Source organism: Notamacropus eugenii, chromosome 4 (genome assembly GCF_028372415.1).
Source record: "Notamacropus eugenii isolate mMacEug1 chromosome 4, mMacEug1.pri_v2, whole genome shotgun sequence".
Lineage (NCBI taxonomy): Eukaryota > Metazoa > Chordata > Mammalia > Diprotodontia > Macropodidae > Notamacropus > Notamacropus eugenii.
In genome coordinates, this window is record NC_092875.1 from 273,943,046 (window position 1) to 273,961,825 (window position 18,780).

The 18,780-nt window shown below is 34.1% G+C and overlaps 1 protein-coding gene and 1 long non-coding RNA gene across 11 annotated transcripts in view; one reads left to right on the top strand and one right to left on the bottom strand.

Moving 5' to 3' along the window:
• Window positions 1–18,780, top strand: part of TGS1 (trimethylguanosine synthase 1) — an 87,223-nt gene that overhangs the window by 50,666 nt on the left and 17,777 nt on the right. For 2 of the 4 annotated variants that reach the window (XM_072604612.1, XM_072604613.1), the window contains one exon: window positions 4,010–4,765. In XM_072604612.1, coding sequence (XP_072460713.1) covers window positions 4,010–4,168 — 159 coding nt within the window. In that variant the 3' untranslated portion in view covers window positions 4,169–4,765. Of the gene's footprint in view, window positions 1–4,009; window positions 4,766–13,191; window positions 14,370–18,780 lie in introns of those variants that run through there. The other 2 variants (XR_011966110.1, XR_011966109.1) reach the window with 2 other exon arrangements.
• Window positions 1–18,780, bottom strand: part of LOC140501249 (uncharacterized) — a 67,789-nt gene that overhangs the window by 46,976 nt on the left and 2,033 nt on the right. The gene's annotated exons all lie outside the window — the stretch shown is intronic.

An 18,780-nucleotide genomic window follows, 5' to 3' on the forward strand; every position in this document is an offset into this window, starting at 1 on the left:
TGCCTTTGTACTGTAGTACTTTTTTCATCCATGTAGAATTCAAGTGCGAGAGGTTTATTGCTTCTCTTCTTAAAACTGTCATTTCTGTTTACATAACCAAAAATTATTTCTCTCGTCACCTTTTCACTTGCAGATTACTTTTTTTGTAAGTACTTTTAAATTCCTTTATGTAATTCTTGTATCCATTCTGTCTTATGTCATATACTTAGAAAACACCAGAAAACTGAAGTTCAGTGTTTTATTTTGTTCATTTGTTTAAAAAAAAAAACAGCTATTCCCACATTTAAAAAAAAAATCTAAAAACTTTTTCTGCTCTTACATAATATTTTTTCCTCAATTCAGTTAAGTCAGCTCCCCAGTCTTTTGTTCTAGAATGCAGTCCAAACTGATGTAGAAATAATTTTTGGGCTAATTTATTGTGTACTACTCGTTGGTTTGTATTCAATGTGATTTTATACCAACTTACTAGAAAGTATTTTTAAAATCATTAAAATATAAATAGGAAAGGAAAAAGGGGGAAGGAACTAAACAATACATAGTCAGTTAAGCCTGCAGAGGAAAGATAAGGATAGTTTGAAACATGGTAAAGAGTAAAAGTTTGCTTTAAAACAGAATTCTTTATTGAGTTGGACTAGATCATCTCAAAGATCTCATAGATTTAGAGCTAAGAATCCTTGCAAGTTCAACAAGCCCAGCACTCTCTATTCACTGTTATTTTAAAGATGAGGAAATAGTGAAGGGAGTTTGCATATAGGTAACAAATGATAGAAACTTTAAGTCTTAAACTTCTTATATATAATGCTTGAAATTGAACTGCTGTGACCATACAATTCTGTAAAAATTAAGGATACTTTCTCACTACTTTTTTATCTTTTCTTTTATATCAGTTTCATTTTCCAGTGTATCTCTTCCAACTCCTTCACGCATGAAGCATACCTTTATGGCAGAAACTATGATGATAAAAAGACATTTCAGCAAAACCAATCAAAGTGCTTATGCACCTCTTTCTGGTAGTGTTTTTCCTCCTAATTGCACTGTTTCTTCTTCACTTGTTTATATACAATACATGCTGTCACCCGAGATAGAAGCTCCTTGAGGGTAGAGAAAATTTCCATTTTTTTGTATTTGTATCCTCAAACTCCAGGACAGTGCTTGGGACATACCAGGGGCTTAATAAATGGTTAATTGATTGGTAGAGGGAGGGTACACACTGCTCAGATCAGGAATCACTGCAGTATGTAAGTATCTACTTTGATCCAGAGGACAGTTTGGAATTTAGATTATTGAAACAAATTTGAGAAATTATTATAAGCAGTTTCATCTGTTCTTTGAAAAAAGCATTTCTAACAATTCATATAAAACATCTTATATGCATGTGAAAAAAAAAACCTGAAAAAAGTTCCAAATTAGAAAAAAATGTTACGTTCCTTATCCCTTGCAATTGAGCCTCCTGAACTATTTTTAACTTCTGGTTTCATTTTTAATGTTGAGTTCTTTTTTGGATGAAAGAGTATGCTTTTGTCATAGGGTTTGCTTTTCTTCACTGCATTGTGACTGTTGTTGCTTTGCTCTTCATATTTATCTCTCTACAGTTAAACTTGTTTTTCATTATTACCTTTCTTGTTTGGCAGCTCTTACTATCAAATTGCAGCCTTTGAAAAGTTGAGAATGTAACATAGGGTTATGTGTTATGTCTTCCCTATATTGATAACTGACTTTTTTCCTCCTATGGTAAAGGAAATTGAACAGGTTTAAATACATACTCATTAGTAATGTATAATGAGCCTTTTTACCTTCTGCTATGGGTACCTGGCATTTGTGGCCCATTGAAATTGTTCAACTTGATCTATATTAATCCATTTAATCCATCATCTTTGTGTTGGTTCATTCTAAGTTATAATTTCTGCAAGGTGTAGGACAAAAAAGAAATTATAAAGTCATACCAACCAGCTAAACCAAATTAGGCCGTAATTTCTTTGTAAATACAACCAACCATAATTTTTCCAGTTGGTTCACTGGTTTCTATTTAGTGGTGCTGTGCCATCACAGTTGAAGAAAATGTGTATGTACCATTGTTTATAGTAAGTCATGCTCAGAGACCATCCTTGGGGCAAAGTTTTGAAGTGTTTAGCATCAGTGTGTCTCTTTTTGCCAACCTCAGAAGTTACTCATTGCCCTCTTGTCATCTCTTGGGTATTTAGGACTCCTTACTGTGTTACCCCATGCCCTTAACATTGTTTCTGCTATCCTGATATGCTGACCTGTTCATTTGACATTTTTATCAGGGATCTTCTGCAGATATCTATTCACAAGATACCAGGACAAGCCAGTAAGAGAATTTGGAGGCAGGCAAATCTTCCAACAGCACTGCCCACTCATAGAGATAACTCCCAGGCATTGCTGTTTTGGCATATTAAAATGAAAATGAAATCATCGTATCCATGCACAAAAGAGCTGAATCTATACGTTATCAATCTTCTACAGCTCTGACACCTCCAATGGTTGCTCAGTTAGCATACTCATTCATTTATTTTATTTTTTTTTAATAACAGTAGTAATGGCTAATATTTATATAGTCCTCAAGGATGTATGAAGTGCTTTCCATGAAACACCAATCTGACATTTAAGTATGCATTTACTCAGTTTTCTCCCTTTGTGCCTTACTCAAGAGCTAAGTTTAATTCAAGTACATAAATATTTATTAAGTACTTTGTTCAAAGTAAAAAGCAGTATGGCATAGAGTTGAGGAGTCAGAACAGCCTAGATTCAAGTCCAGTCTCTTACATTTGGCTTTATGGCTCAGGACTAGTCATTTAACTTTTTGTGCCTCACGCATATCTCTAAAACTGTTACGTTGCAAAGCAGTTGTCTTTATGTATTGGGAGAGGAAATCCTCTGGAGCTCCTTATATCATGAAACCATCAACCCAAACAAATAAATATTGGCGGCACTGTGGATCTGCCCCTCAAGGATCTTACATTCAGCTATGTAGATAATAAAACATGTGACACATGGTGAGAAAAGCTATTATTTTCATGTACATTAAAGCTTGCAAAGCACTTCACGTATATTGCCTCAGCTGATTTGTATATAGCAATCATATGAGAGATTGATAGTATTATCCACATTTTAAAGATGAGGAAAGAAGCTTAGGAAGATTATGACTGATAGACCTGTTATGTATACATAAATATCTCATAATTTGAGAATCATGGTGAAGTGGATCAAGCACTGTTGTGGAAGCAAGAAAGAGCTTGATTTAGATACTTGCTCTGATGCTGGCTATGTGGCACTGAGAAAGTCGCTTAAATTCTCAGTATTCTAAGTAATTGTTTGACATTTGCAGAGAAGGTGCTGTGTAAATTACGTGCACATAGAGTTTGTTCTGAGTTCTTTATATTTGTATCCTGCCGTGCCTGACACATAGTAGATGTTTAATAAATGCTTGTTTTCTGATTGACTTGCATTGGTAAGAGTAGGTTCCTCACCTGCTAATTCCCTATACCAATGAAATGATAGATTCAATTCTTATCCCTCTCTAATTTGAGAAGAAAGAGAATATTAACAAGCTCGTATAGAGTCCATCAAGGCTTAATCCCCTCATTTTACAGATGAAGAAACTGAGGCACAAGGAAGTTATGTGATATAACTTAGATCATGTCAGTATCCATGGAAGAATTTGAACACAGTTCTTTCTGACTCCCAAGTCCAGTGCCATATTCACTACACCATGTTTTAGTGATTCACTTACAAGAATTATGCTAACCATTTGTAGATATGTTCTTCAGCAGAACGACTCACCAAAACTTTAGCCATTACATTGCAGCATTGTTTTATGTCACAATCTTTTCATTAGTGACCATTAATTATTAAGAAACAGACATGAGTATTGGACATGCTCTTCTTAAGGGCATAAATAAAGAGCCAGTTTCTTTCTATTTTGCAAATACTACGAATAAAAGATTTGTTCTGAAACTCCAATTATGTATTTCTTCTGTTGCCTTTTTAGGTAGCATCTTTAGCTGGACCTGGAGGACAAGTTGAAATAGAACAAAATTTTCTTAACAATAAATTGAAGACAATCACAGCTTATTTTGGTGACTTGATCCGAAGAACAGCATCTGAGATACCAGTTAAAAGTGACTTAAAAGAAGGAAACATAGAGTAGTAACTAGATTATCATTCATGTCAGAAGACTTCCATTTTATTCTTCTATCCATCATGAACTCTATTTGGTAAGCAAGAGTCCATTTCTAGCATGTAAAATAGGGTTTGACTCTTTTAGGGCTATTGTTATTAATTTTGAGATAAAATAACTTAGCAAATACTGAGAATTCATTAGAATCTTGAACTTCTTAATGTAAAAGAAGATCGATTTCCCTGTGTGCTTCACAGATGTATATTTACAGTTTATGTTTAAGCTTTTTTTGTCTGCTTTTGTTTAGCAGCCTCTTATTTTTTTAATTAGTATTTTAAATGCAGTGTTAAAAGCTCTTTTTTTTTACTGCAGTTTTTTTTTAAGTTTTTTTTGGAGGGGTGTTAATTACATTGCACAGAAAAACAGGTTTTATTATTAATTTAAATTGTGTCAAGCTGTCTGTTCATAAGCAAGCAAAAATTATCTTTAAATTGGATAAAGTGTAAAATTTTGGTAGGGTGAAGGGGAACATTTTAAATGATGGAAGTAATATTATTGTGTCCTAATATTTCAATGTCAACTTTTCAGACATCTTCCAATTATAAAATAAAATATACCAGCCACAGAGTAGTTCTTCTCTGTTAATTTCTCATGGTAAAACATACAGGAAGAAATTTTTATCTTAATTTAAAAAATCAGTAACCAAAGAAGAGTTAATAAGCAAAGAATAAATAAAAGCAGTTTTTATATAGTAAATAAGTAAGTGGTGATTGGAAAACAAGCAATTATAAGTAACTTACTAAGTGCCAGGTTCTGTGATGATTGCTGGGCTACCAGGAAAGGCCAAAATGATTAGTCCCTGCAGTTAGGTAGCTGATTATTATGTAGAAGACATAAATAATTGTACATACAAGATAAGTATGTATATGCACACAGGAACAGAGAGAAAGGCCACCTACAGAAGGTGGGATTTCAACTGAGTTCTGCACAAAGTTGAGAAAAATAATGTGGAGGTGAGGGAAAGAATTCCAGGCCTAAGGGGGGAGAGAGCTAGTAAAAAAAATGAGTTAAGAGAGAAAATGTCATATACAAGGAACAACAAGTAGGCCAGCATATCTGGGTCATAAAGTACATGGAAAGAAGTAAGACTAAGAAAGTAGGAAGTGAGGAGGTTGTAAAGAGCTTTAAATTCCAAATAGAGGTCTTTATATTTCATTCTGGAGGGTAATAGTCATGGAGTGGGAAGAAAGAGGCAAGATGATTAATTAAAAGGCTGTTTATTGCAGTTGTCCAGATGAGAGACGAGGGCCCAAACTAGGGTGGTAGCTTTGAGAATGAGGGCATATAAGATGATGTAAAAATTAAAATTGATAAAATTTGGAAGCAAGTTGGCTATGTGAAGTAAGGAGTCAAGAATGAAATCAAGGCTATGAGTGTGGTTGATAAAGGCCCCCATGAAAAAATGTGGGAATTTGGAAGAGGAGAGTCAAGCCGACAAGCATGATGTATTAAGTGCCTACTATGTGCCAGACACTATGTTAATCACTGGGGAAATGAAGGATGGCAAAAAATAGTATCTGCTCCCAAGGAACTCACATTCCAATGGGAAAGACAGTAGGCAAACAACTTTACATAAGATATAGACAGGACAAATTGTTGATAATCACAAGAAAGGACTAGATTAAGTGCAATCAGGAATGGGTTCCTGCCGAAGATGAGGGAGAGAATTCCAAGAATTGGAAACAGCCAGCAAAAATGCATAGTCAAGAGTCTTTTCTTCAAGGAATAACAAGTACAATGTTACTAGTTTGCAGGGTACTTCAAGGGAATTAAGATGTAAGAAGACTGGAAAGATAGAAGGCCAGGTAACAAAAGGTTTACAGGCCAAATTGGATTTTATATTTCTTACCTGTTCCTCACAATAATCCTGTGAGGTAGGTGCTTCTTACCTCCCTGTACTAGTTTATGTCATTCCTAAAATGTAATACCCAGAACTGGATACACTACTTTAGAAGTAGACTGATAGTGTCAGAATCATCTTCCTCTTTGAACACTTCTTCTAGGGTGGCCTAAGATTGAATTAACTTTTTTTTTTTTTTTTTTACTGTGTCCTAACACTTGATTCATTGAGTTTGTAGTTCACTAATACCTCCATACCTCTTTCACTTTGCTACAATTCATTGATTTAAGAAATGTTGAGCAGTATAGGACCAAAAATAGGTCTTTGGAACTTTCCATCAGACACCTCCCCCCAGATTAATTGAGTTTACTAATTATCACTTTATTGTCAAGTGAATCCAGAAAAGCAGGAATTACCATCATGCCATCAGATAAAGTAAAAATGAAGTTCAAAAATGAAGAGATAAATAAGTAAACTATATGATACTGAAGTGCATCATAGACAGCAAAACAGTTATCAGTTATAAGCATATTTGCTTCAAACGCCTGACATAACATCCAAATTCGGACCTGGAAAATAACGCAGTATTGACAGGAGACGATATCCCTCTATCAATTTTGGATAAGTCTAACAGTGAGATAAAATATTGAACTGAACAAATGTCTAAAGAAACTAGAACTAAAAGACATGGCATCTTCTAAATGGACAGCAAAAAATATGTACATACTTCTCTGTAGAAATGGAGCTTTTACAAAAAAAAAAATGACCATATCCTAGAACACAGGTAAATGTAAACAAATGTAAGAAGGCAGAAATAGTCAATACATACTTTACACATAAATAGAAATTGATTTAGGTACAAATAAAAGGTACAGACCCAATTGGGACCTGACAATGAATCTTAAATAGTTAGTGGGTCAAAAAACAAATCACAGAAATGATACCTAGTAAAATAAAATGAGGGGCAGCTAGATGGTGCCGTGGATAGAGTTGCAGGCCTGGAGTCATCTAAACTAATCTTCTTAAGTTCAAATTTGGACTCAGACACTAGCTGTGTGACCATGGGCAAGTCAGTTAACTCTACCTCAGTTTCCTCATTTTCAAAATGAACTGGAGAAGGAAATGGCCAACCATTCTAGTATCTTTGCCAAGAAAACCTCAAATTGGGTCACAAAGAGTCAGACAGAACTGAAGAATTACTGAACAAATATAATAAAAATGATAATGAAACAGCTTTACTAAAATTTCTAGGATGCAGCTAATGCATACATTAACAAAATAGAAAAAAAAAGGATTAATGCACTGAATATGCATTTTTTAAATTAGAAAATCAAAATAAACCTAAAATAAGTTCAAAAGAAAAGATACTAAATCAGAGAGGGGAATAGGTAAGTTGGAAAAAAAGAAACCAAATTATTAAACCAAAGCCTAGTTCTTTAAAAAGACTAATAAAAATTACAAATCCTTATCTAATCTGACTAAAAAGAAGAAAGCAGAAAATCAACTCAATGAAATAACAAATGAGCAAGGTAAAATCTCAGGAAAAAAATAGAAATAAAAATAAGAATCAACTTATTTTGCATAGTTATACGCTAACAAAACAGAACACAAAAGAAATAGGGTAATAACTTTCAAAAATTATAAAATACCTAAATGTGATCAGAAGACCAGGTAGATGTCTTAAATAACCACATCTCGGAAAAGAAAATAGATTTAGATATAAAAGACTGACCAAATGTTGGAGGGGACCGAGGAGAGAAGAAGGGAGGAACCTTTTAGTGTTGATAGATTCACAGAATTCTGTCAAACATTTAGACCAGTTAGTTTCCATGCTTCACAAGTTATTCTCAAAAATTGAAAAAGAATCACACCAGAATCCTTTAATGAGACAAATATGACCCAAATATTTAAACCTGGGAAAGATGAAGCACAAAAAGAAAACTATAAGCCATTATCAGTAATAAATGTTGACATGATCTTCTTTCTTGAGGACATAGTCAAGATGGTGGCTTAGGGCAGGAATTCACCTAAACTCTTCCAAGTTCACCTCTAAACAACTATAAATTAACACTTCAAAATGAATTCTAGAACAGCAGAACCAACAAAAGGTGGAGGTGAAACAGTTTTCCAGTCCAATATAACTTAGGGCATAAAAACCTCAAAATAAAATGCAGAAATGCAGAAATATTTAATGAATCCTTATCATAACACAATAAAAATTACATTCAATAAAGTGCCTTGGAAAGATAGATTAAAAATTATTTGGAAACTAAATAATCTAGTCCTAAAGCATGAGTGGATTAAAAAAAAAATCTTAAAAACAATTATTTCATCAAAGAGAATTAACAACAATGAGACATTACACCAAAATTTATGGGATGCAGCCAAAGTAGTACTTAGGGAAAAATTTATATCTCTAAACTCTTACGTCAATAAAATAGAGAAAGAGCAGATTAATGAATTGAGCATGCACCTAAAAAAAACTAGAAAAAAAGTTGTAAATCCCCACTGAAAAATCAGATTGGAAAACCTGAAAATCAAAGGAGAGATTAATAAAATTGAAAGTAAGAAATCCACTCAACTGATAAAACAAAGAACTACTGGTTGTGTGGGATGAAAATAATGAGATAAATTATTGGTTAATTTTATTTAAAAGGGAAAACCAAATTGCCAGTATCAAAAATTAAGAGGGTGAATTCACTAACAATGAAAAGGAAACCAAAGCAATTATTAGGAGCTATTTTCCCAATTATACGTCAATAAATCTGACAATCTAAATAAAAGGAATGAGTATTTACAAAAATATAAATTGCTCAGATTAACAGAAGAAGAAATAAAATCCTTAAATAGCACCATCTTAGAAAAAGAAATTGAAGAAGTCATCAAATGAACTCCCTAAAAAAAAATCCCCAGGTCAAAATGGATTCATGTGTGAATTCTGCCAAATATTTAAAGAACAATTAATTCCAGTAGTTTATAAGGTATTTGAAAAAAATAGGCCAAGAAGGAATCCTGTCAAATTCCTTTACAATACAAATATGATGCTGATACCTAAACTAAAAAGAGAGAAAACAGAGAAATCTATAGACCAATGTCCCTAATAAATACTGATGAAAAATAGCATCTTCTAGCAAGGAGATTACAGCAATATATCTCAAAGATCATATATTATGATCAGGAGGGATTTATGCCAGGAATGCAAGGCTGGCTTAATATTAGGAAATGTAATAGTATAATTAACCATATCAATAACAAAGCCAACATAAGTCATATGATGATCTCAATAGATGCAGAAAAAGCATTTGACAAAACACAACATCCATTCCTATTAAAAACACTAAAAAGCATAGGAATAAATGCAGTTTTCCTTAAAATTACTGTTATCTATCTTAAACCAACTGCAAGCATTACCGTAATAGGGATAAGCTAGAAGCCTTTCCAGTAAGGTCAGGGGTGAAGTAAGAATACCCATTATCACTACTGTTGTTCAGATTTGTACTGGATATGTTAGCTATAGTAATAACAGAAGAAAAAGAAATTGAAGGAATTTGAATAGGTAATGAGGAAAAAACTGTCATTCTTTGCTGGTGATATGATGGTATACTTAACAGAATCCTGGAGAATCAACTAAAAAAAGCTAGTTGAAATAATTAACAACTTTAGCAAAATTACAAGATACAAAAAAAAACCACATAAGTCATCAGCGTTTCTGTACGTTATCAATAGAGTCCAGAAGCCAGAGATAGAAAGAGGAATTCCATTTAAAATCATTGTAAACAATATAAAATACTTGGGAGTCTACCTGTCAAGACAAACCCAGGAACTATATGAACTATAATTACAAAGCACTTCTCACACAGAGTCAGATGAACAACTGGAAAAATGTCAGTTGTTCATAAGTAGGCCAAGTCAATATAATAAGAATGACAATTCTACCTAAATTAATTTATTCAGTGCCACACCAACCAGATTACCAAAGGCACTATTTTATAGAGCTAGAAAAAGACAATAAAATTCATCCAGAAAAACAAAAGGTCAAGAATATCAAGATAATTAATGAAAAATGCAAAGGAAGGATACCAGATCCCAAACTACTTAATAAAACAGCAGTCATCAAAACTATCGGATACTATATAAGATCAGTGGAATAGATTAATTACACAAGACACGGTAGTCAATGACCATAATGAGCTAGTGTTTGATAAAATCAAAGACCCCACTTCTGGGGTAGGAACTCATTATTTGACAAAAACTGCTGGGAAAGTGAGAAAACAACATGGGAGGTTTATACCAACATCTTACTCCATCTGCCAAGATAAAGTCAAAGTGGGAAGATGATGTAGACATAAAGGGTGACACCACAAGCAAGTTAGGAGAGTAAGGAATAGCTTATCTGTCAGATCTGTGAAGAAGGGAAGAATTTTTGACCAAATAAGATAAAGCATTATGAGATACAAAATGGATAATTTTGATTATATTAAATTGAAAAAGTTTTGCGTAAATAAAACCAACACAACCAAGATTAGAAGAAAAATATCTGGGAAACAACTTTTACAGCCAGTGTCTCTGATAAGGACCTCGTTTCTCAAATATATAGAGAACTGAATCAAATCTGTAAGAATACAAGTCATCTCCCAGTTGATAAATGGTCAAAAGACATGAACAGGTAGTTTTCAGATGAAGAAATCAAAACTATCTATAATCATATGAAAAAATTCTCTAAGTCACTGTTGAACAGAGAAATGCAAATTAAAACAACTGAGGTACCATTTTACACCTATCAGAATGGCTAATATGGAAAAGGAAAATTATAAATGTTGGAGAGGATATGGGAAAATTGGGAAACTAATGCATTGTTGGTGGAGTTGTGAACTGATCCATCCATTCTGGAGAGTGATTTAGAACTCTGCCCAGAGAACAATCAAACTCTGAATACCCTTTGAACCAGCAATACCACTACTAGGTCTGTATCTCAAAGAGATAATAAAAAAGGGAAAAGAACTTACATGTACAAAACTATTTATATCATCTCTTTTTGTGGTGGCAAAGAATTTGAAATTAAAGCCCATCAGTTGGGGAATGGCCAAACAAGATGTGGTATATGAATGTAATGGAATACTATTGTGCTATAAGAAATGACAAGCAGGATGATTTCAGAAAAACCTAGAAAAGTAAGCAGAGCCAGGAGAACACTGCACACAGTAACAGTAACATTGTGTAATGATCAACTACAAATAACTTAGCTCTTCTCAGCAACACAATGATCCAGGACAATTCATTCCAAAGACATCATTATAGAAATGCTGTCCACATCCAGAGAAAGAACTGATGGAGTCTGAATACTGATTGAAGCATACTATTTTCACTTTGTCTTTTTCATAGTTTGTCCTCTTGGTCTCTTCTTTCACAATATAACTAATATGGAAATGTGTGTTACATGATTGCATAACCTATTCAAATATCTTACCTTTTTAGGGAGGAGAGAGAGAAGGGAAGGAGAATTTTTTAAATTAATATTAAAATTTGTCTTTACATGTAATTGGAAAAATATAATATTGTTTAATAAAATATTCAAGAAAAGAATTATGAATCTCAAAATAGATAAATTATCAAAGGATATGAACAAATATTTCTCAAAAAAGAATTGAAGACCTGTTGACAACCTTATGATATACTAATCATTATGCAATAAAAATTATGTTCAATAAAGGACCTTTGAGGCAAAGATTAAAAATTAATTGTAAACTAAATAACTTGATCTTAAAATATGTGTGGATCAAAGAACAAATTATAGGAAAAAAATTTTGTTAAAGGTAATGTCGAGTATGAGACAACATACCAAAATTTTGAGGGATGCAGCCAAAGGCATACTTAGGGAAAGTTTGTTTCTCTGAACACTTTCATCAGTAAAAGAGTGCTAAAGTACAACTAAAAAACCAAACAAACTAGAAAACCAACTAATTAACCCCCTCCCTCAATTAAATATCAAAATAGAAATCCTCAAAGTCAAAGGAGAGAAAAAGATTGAAGGTAAAAAGCAAAACAAAAACTGAATTAACAGATAAATTAGGAGCTCGGTTTGGGGGGAAATAGTAAAATAGATAATCCATTAGCAAACTTGGTTTAAAAAGAAAACCAAATTTTCAGTATCAAAAATGAAAAAGTTAAAAGCAATTATTAAGTGCTTTTTTTACCCAGTTATATGCCAATAAAACTGACAAGGTAAATTAAATGAGTGAATATTTTAAAACATTTAAATTGTATAGCTTAACTTAACAGAAAATAGAGAACTAGTGGAGTCAAGATGGTGGAGTAGAAAGACACATATACACAGGGTCTCCCCACACAGCCCATAAAATACCTCTAGAGAGGGATTCTCAACAAATTTTGGAGCAGCAGAAGTGGAGAACAACAGAGTGGAGGAGATTTCCAGCCCAGGGTGACCTGAAAGGCCCATGGGAAACGTCAGTTGCATCAGACGCTGAGTGGAGCTCAGAGCCCAACCCAGCCTTGGCTGCACTCTGGGAGGAGGATACCTTGGGGGCGGAATCCCCAGTCCCAGTAGCAGCATTCCCAGATCCCTCAACCCATACCTTTTTCAGCTGTTTCAGGGTTTTTGCAGCTGGCCAGGAAGGGAGAAGGGCCTTCCCATAGCTCCGGCCTCAGGCAGCAGCATGCAGAGGCCACATTTGGGCAGCAGCAGTTCTCACAGCAGCCACTACAGCAGCTGTATCCATTGTTAGATCATAAAAACCCCTGGGGCACTGAGGAACTTAATATTACCTCAGCCCTGTGTAGAGGCCCTGAGGGAGCTGGTCTTTGTCTCACACTGAATGGTAGCCCTGCCCATCCAGCTTATCTGAAAATCAGCCCCCAGCGCTGACTTGGCAGAACTGGAGTACAGGTAGCTGTGGAGAGGAAACTGCCAAGATTCTGGGCACAAAAATCTCTTCCTGCTTCCAGATCAGAGTACACGCTTGATTGTGCCACCTTGCAGGTACTGAGATCTCACAGATTGCCAGAGTATACCCTACTCTTGACAAAGGACCCAAAAGCCAAGTAACTGGTTGGGAAAATGCCCAAAAAAGGGGACTATAGAAGATTATAAAAGGTTACTTTCTTGGTGAACAGATATCTTCTCCCATCCTTTCAGATGAGGAAGAAAAATGCTTACCATCAGGGAGACATAAAAGTGAAGGCTTCTGTACCCCAAACATCCAAAATAAATATTCAGTGGTATCAGGCCATTGAAGAGCTCAAAAAGATTTTGAAAAGCAAGCAAGAGAGGTGGAGGAAAAACTGGGAAGAGAAATGAGAGAGATGCAAGAAAAGCATGAAAAGCGGGTCAACACCTTGCTAAAGGAGACCCCCAAAAATGCTGAAGAAAATAACACCTTGAAAAATAGGCTAACTCAATTGGCAAAAGAGCTTCAAAAAGCCAATGAGGAGAAGAATGCTTTAAAAAGCAGTATTAGCCAAATGGAAAAGGAGATTCAAAAGCTCACTGAAGAAAATAGTTCTTTAAAAATTAGAATGGAACAGATGGAGACTAATGACTTTATGAGAAACCAAGAAATCACAAAACACAACCAAAAGAATGAAAAAATAGAAGGTAATGTGAAATATCTCATTGGAAAAACAACTGACCTGGAAAATAGATCCAGGGACAATTTAAAAATTATGGGACTACCTGAAAGCCATGATCAAAAACAGAGCCTAGACATCATCTTTCATGAAATTATCAAGGAAAACTGCCCTCATATTCTAGAACCAGCGGGGCAAAATAAATATTGAAAGAATCCACCCATCACCTCCTGAAAGAGATCCGAAAAGAGAAACTCCTAGGAACTTGTATCCAAATTCCAGAGTTCCCAGGTCAAGGAGAAAATATTGCAAGCAGCTAGAAAGAAACAATTCAAGTATTGTGGAAATACAATCAGGATAACACAAGATCTAGCAGCCTCTACAGTAAGGGATCAAAGGGTGTGAAATATGATATTCCAGAAGTCAAAGGAACTAGGACTAAAACCAAGAATCACCTACCCAGCAAAACTGAGTATAGTACTTCAGGGGAAGAAATGGTGTTTCAATGAAATAGAGGACTTTCAAGCATTCTTGATGAAAAGACCAGAGCTGAAAAGAAAATTTGACTTTCAAACACAAGAATGAAGAGAAGCATGAAAAGGTAAATAACAAAGAGAAATCGTAAGGGACTTACTAAAGTTGAACTATTTACATTGCTACATGGAAAGACAATATTTGTAACTCTTGAAACTTTTTTCAGTATCTGGGTAGTTGATGGGATCACACACACATGCACACACACATAAAGAGAGAGACAGAGAGCAGAGGGTGAGTCGAATAGGATGGGATCATATCTTAAAAAATGAAATTAAGGGATGAGAGAAATATATTGGGAGGAGAAAGGGAGAAATGGAATGGGGCAAATTATCTCTCATAAAAGAGGCAAGTAAAAGACTTCAGTGGAGGGAAAAAGGGGGGAGGGGAGAGAAAAAACATGAAGCTTACTCTCATCACATTCAACTAAAGAAAAGAATAAAATACACACTCATTTTGGTATGAAAACCTATCTTACAATACAGGAAAGTGGGGGAGAAGGGGATAAGCAGGGTGGGGGGGATGATGGAAGGGAGGGCAGTGGGAGGAGGGAGCAATTAGAAGTCAACACTTTTGGGGAGGGACAGGATCAAAAGAGAAAATAGAACAAATGGGCAGGACAAGATGGAGGGAAATATAGTTAGTCTTACACAACATGACTATTATGGAAGTCATTTGCAAAACTTCACAGATATGGCCTATATTAAATTGCTTGCCTTCCCAAATGGGATGGGTAGGGAGGGAGGGATGAAGAGAAGTTGAAATGCAAAGTTTTAGGAACAGCTGTTAAGTATTGTTCTTGCAACTAGGAAATACGAAATACAGGTAATGGGGTATAGAAAGTTATCTTGCCGTACAGGACAAAAGAGAAGATGGGGATAAGGGAAGGGAGGGATGTTAGAAGGAAGGGCAGATTGGTGATAGGGGTAATTAGAATGCTTGACATTTTGGGGTGGGGGGAGGGGAGAAATGGGGAGAAAATTTGGAACCCAAAATTTTGTGGAAATGAATTTTGAAAACTTATATAAATAAATTTAAAAAAAAAAAAAAGAAAATAGAGAACTTAATCTTATCCCTTAAAAAATAAATCATAAATGAAATCCCAAAGAGAAAAATAAATAAATAGGACCAAATGGATTTACAAGTGAATTCTACTAAACTTGTAAAAAACAATTCCAATACTGCATGAACTATTTGAAAAAATTAGAAAAAGAGTCTTACCAGATTGCATTTTTGACACAAAGATGGTCCTGATACTTAAATCGGGGAGAGTCAAAACAAATAGGCTAACATTCCTAATGAATATCAATACAAAAATTTTAAGTAAAATATTAGCGCTGAAACTGCAGCAACATTTCACAAAAATTATACACCATGATCAAGCTAAATTTATACAAGATTGCAGGAGTGGTTTGATATCAAGGAAGTAACTATAAGCGTATTGACCATATTCTTAAGAAAAACAGCAAAAATCATGTCATATCAATAGATAAAGAAAAGCTTTTGACAAGGTATAATACCCATTCCTATTAAAACATTAGAAAGTATAGGAATAAATGAAACTTTCTGTAAATTGAAAGCTATATCCAAAAGCAAGATTCAGTGTTATCTGTATTAAGGATAAGTTAGGAGCTTTTCTAATATAGGAGTAGATCAAAAAGGTCCGTTGATTTATTTGGCCTTATATGCTCAGGTTAAAGCAAATACTCAGACAGTATTCATAAAATTTATTGTTATGCAACACAACGAGCAGGCAACCAAAGTATATACGTACACACGTACACAGTATAAACAGATTTGTCCCTACTTACGAGAAACTCAAGCCAGCCCAAGAATGAGGAAGGCATGTTAGGGAGGGCACTTGCTCAAAGTTGGGGGTTGAGTGGCAAGATTATATCAAGATTATGTACCCTAAAAATGGGTTAGATGAGAATAAGTCATCAAATACCAGAGGAAACTAGGAGCATTTTTTAAAATTTTCATTCATTTTTTAACTTGAATACAAAAAAGACAAAAATAGAATGTTTCCATCTACACAGCACAACATAAAAAGAGGATTGAATATAAAACCATGAATTTCCATTTCACACTTTTTAGTATTTTTTTGAAAAACTGTGTAATAAACACTACACATCACTTTCAAAGCTACCCTGCTTTTCTGTTTCTTCTAAGTTTTCTTTTGTTCTCTGCTGTGCACTTTTTAATTTTTTTCCTTCCTCTCTCCTGATGCTGCCCTAAAGAATGCTACGAGTAGATACAACTCTGTGTGTGTGTGTGTGTGTGTGTGTGTGTGTGTGTGTGTGTGTGTGTGTAAAATCATACTATACCTACTTGTTTATCAGTTCTTTCTTTGAATATGGATAGTATCTTCCTTCACGGGTCCTTTATAGTTGATTTGAGTGTTTATAATACTCAACATGGTTTAGTCATTCAAAGTTGTTCTTAGAAAAATATTTCTGTTACTGTCTAAAATGTTTTCTTGGTTCTACTAATTTCACTCTTCATTATTTCATGCAAGTCTTTCCATATTTTTCTAAAATCAGCCAGCTCGTCATTTTTATAGCACAATAGTATTCCATCACAGTCATACACCACAACTTATTCAGCCATTCCCCAATTGATGAGCATCCCTGCAATTTTCAGTTCTTTGCCACCACAAAAAGAAAAAAAAAACTTACATAAACAGTTTAGAATATATAGGTTCTTTTCCTTTTTACCTGATCATCTTTGGAAATATTCTGAGTAGTGGTAATGCTGGGTCAAAAGACAGTTGAACAACTCTTTGGGAATAATTCCAGCTTGCTCTCCAGAATGGTTAGGTTAGCTCACAACTCTACCAATAGTGAATCAGTGCCCTGATTTTTCAACATCCCCTCCAACATTTGTGGCTTTCCCTTTCTGTCATTTTAGCTAGTCTGGTAGGTATAAGATGATTTCACAAAGTTGTTTTAATTTGCATTTGTTTAATCAATAGTGATTTAGAGCACGTTTATATGTGGTTTTGATTTCTTCATCGAAAAACTGCCTGTCCTTATCTTTGTACCATTTATTTATTAGGGAATTACTCCTATTCTTATAAATTTGACAAAGTTCTTTGTATATTTGAGATATGAGACCTCTATCTGAGAAGCTGTCTATAAAAGTTTTCTCGCAGTTTTCTGTTTTCTTTCTAATCTTGACTACATTGGTTTTATTTATACAAAACTTTTTAATTTCATGTAGTTGAAATTATCTGTTTTCTGCTTCACAATGCTGTCTCTTCTTTATTCAGAAATTGTTCTGTCTGTAAGTCTGATAGGTAATATATTTCTTCTAATTTTCTTATGATATCTCTTAATCTCTAGATCATGTATCTATTTTGACTTTATCTTAATAAATAGTGTAAGATACTGGTCTATGCCCAATTTCTGCCAGACTGCTTTCCAGCTTTCCCATCAATTTTTATCCAATAATGAATTCTTATCCAAAAGTTTAAATCTTTACATTTGTCAAACATATAATCACTTACTACTGTGTATTATATATCTACTCTGTTCTACTGATCTACCTTTCTCTTCCTATTTCAGTACCAGATAGCTTTAAGTACTGCCTTGTAGTATAGTTTAAGATCTAATACTGTTAAACCTTCTTCATTTACATTTTTCCATTAATTCCTATGATATTCTTGAGCTTTTGTTCTTCCAAATGAATTTTGTTAGTATTTTTTCTAACTCAGATAATTTTTTGGCAATTTAATTAAAATGGCATAGATTAAATAAATTAGTTTAGGTGAAATTGCCATTTTTATTATATTGGCTCTGTCTGCCCATTATTAATTAATATTTCTCCAATTATTTAAATTTGACTTTATTTGTACAAAAAGTATTTTATAATTATGTTCATGTAGTTCCTGAGTTTTTTTTGGTAGGTATGCTTCCAGGTATTTTATATACTGTCAACAGTTACTTTAAATGGGGTATCTCTTGCTATCTCTTCTTGCAGGAATATATAGGAATGCTAATGATTTATGTGGGTTTATTTTATGTCCTATTTTGCTAACATTCTTTGCCAGTTTTCTGCTTCCTTCCTAATCTTGGTTGCATTGGGTTTGTTTGTGCAAAAGCTTTTCAATGTAATGTAATCAAAAATATCAATTTTCCACTTTATAATGTTCTCTTTTGTTTGATCATAAATTTTTCCATAAATCTGACAAATACACTATCCCTTGCTCCCCTAATTTGTTTGTAGTGTCAACCTTTATACCTAGATCATGTACCCATTTGAACTTTATTCTGGTATACAGTGTCAGGCATTGGTCTGTGTCCAGTTTCTGCCTCACTGTTATCCAGTTTTCCCAGCAGTTTTTTCCAGATACTGAGTTCTTATCCCAGAAGCTTGGATTTATCAAACAGTGGACAGGTATATTCATTGACTACTATGTCTTGAGTACCTAACCTATTCCACTTATCTATCCCTCAGTTTCTTAGTCAGTACCAAGCAGTTTTGATGATTACTGCTTTACAATACAATTTGAGATCTGGTAGGGCTAGGCCACCTTCTCTAGCATTTCTTTTCATTAATTCCCTTGATATTCTGTGCCTTTTGTTCTCTCAGATGAATTTTGATATTTTTTTTGTAGCTCTAG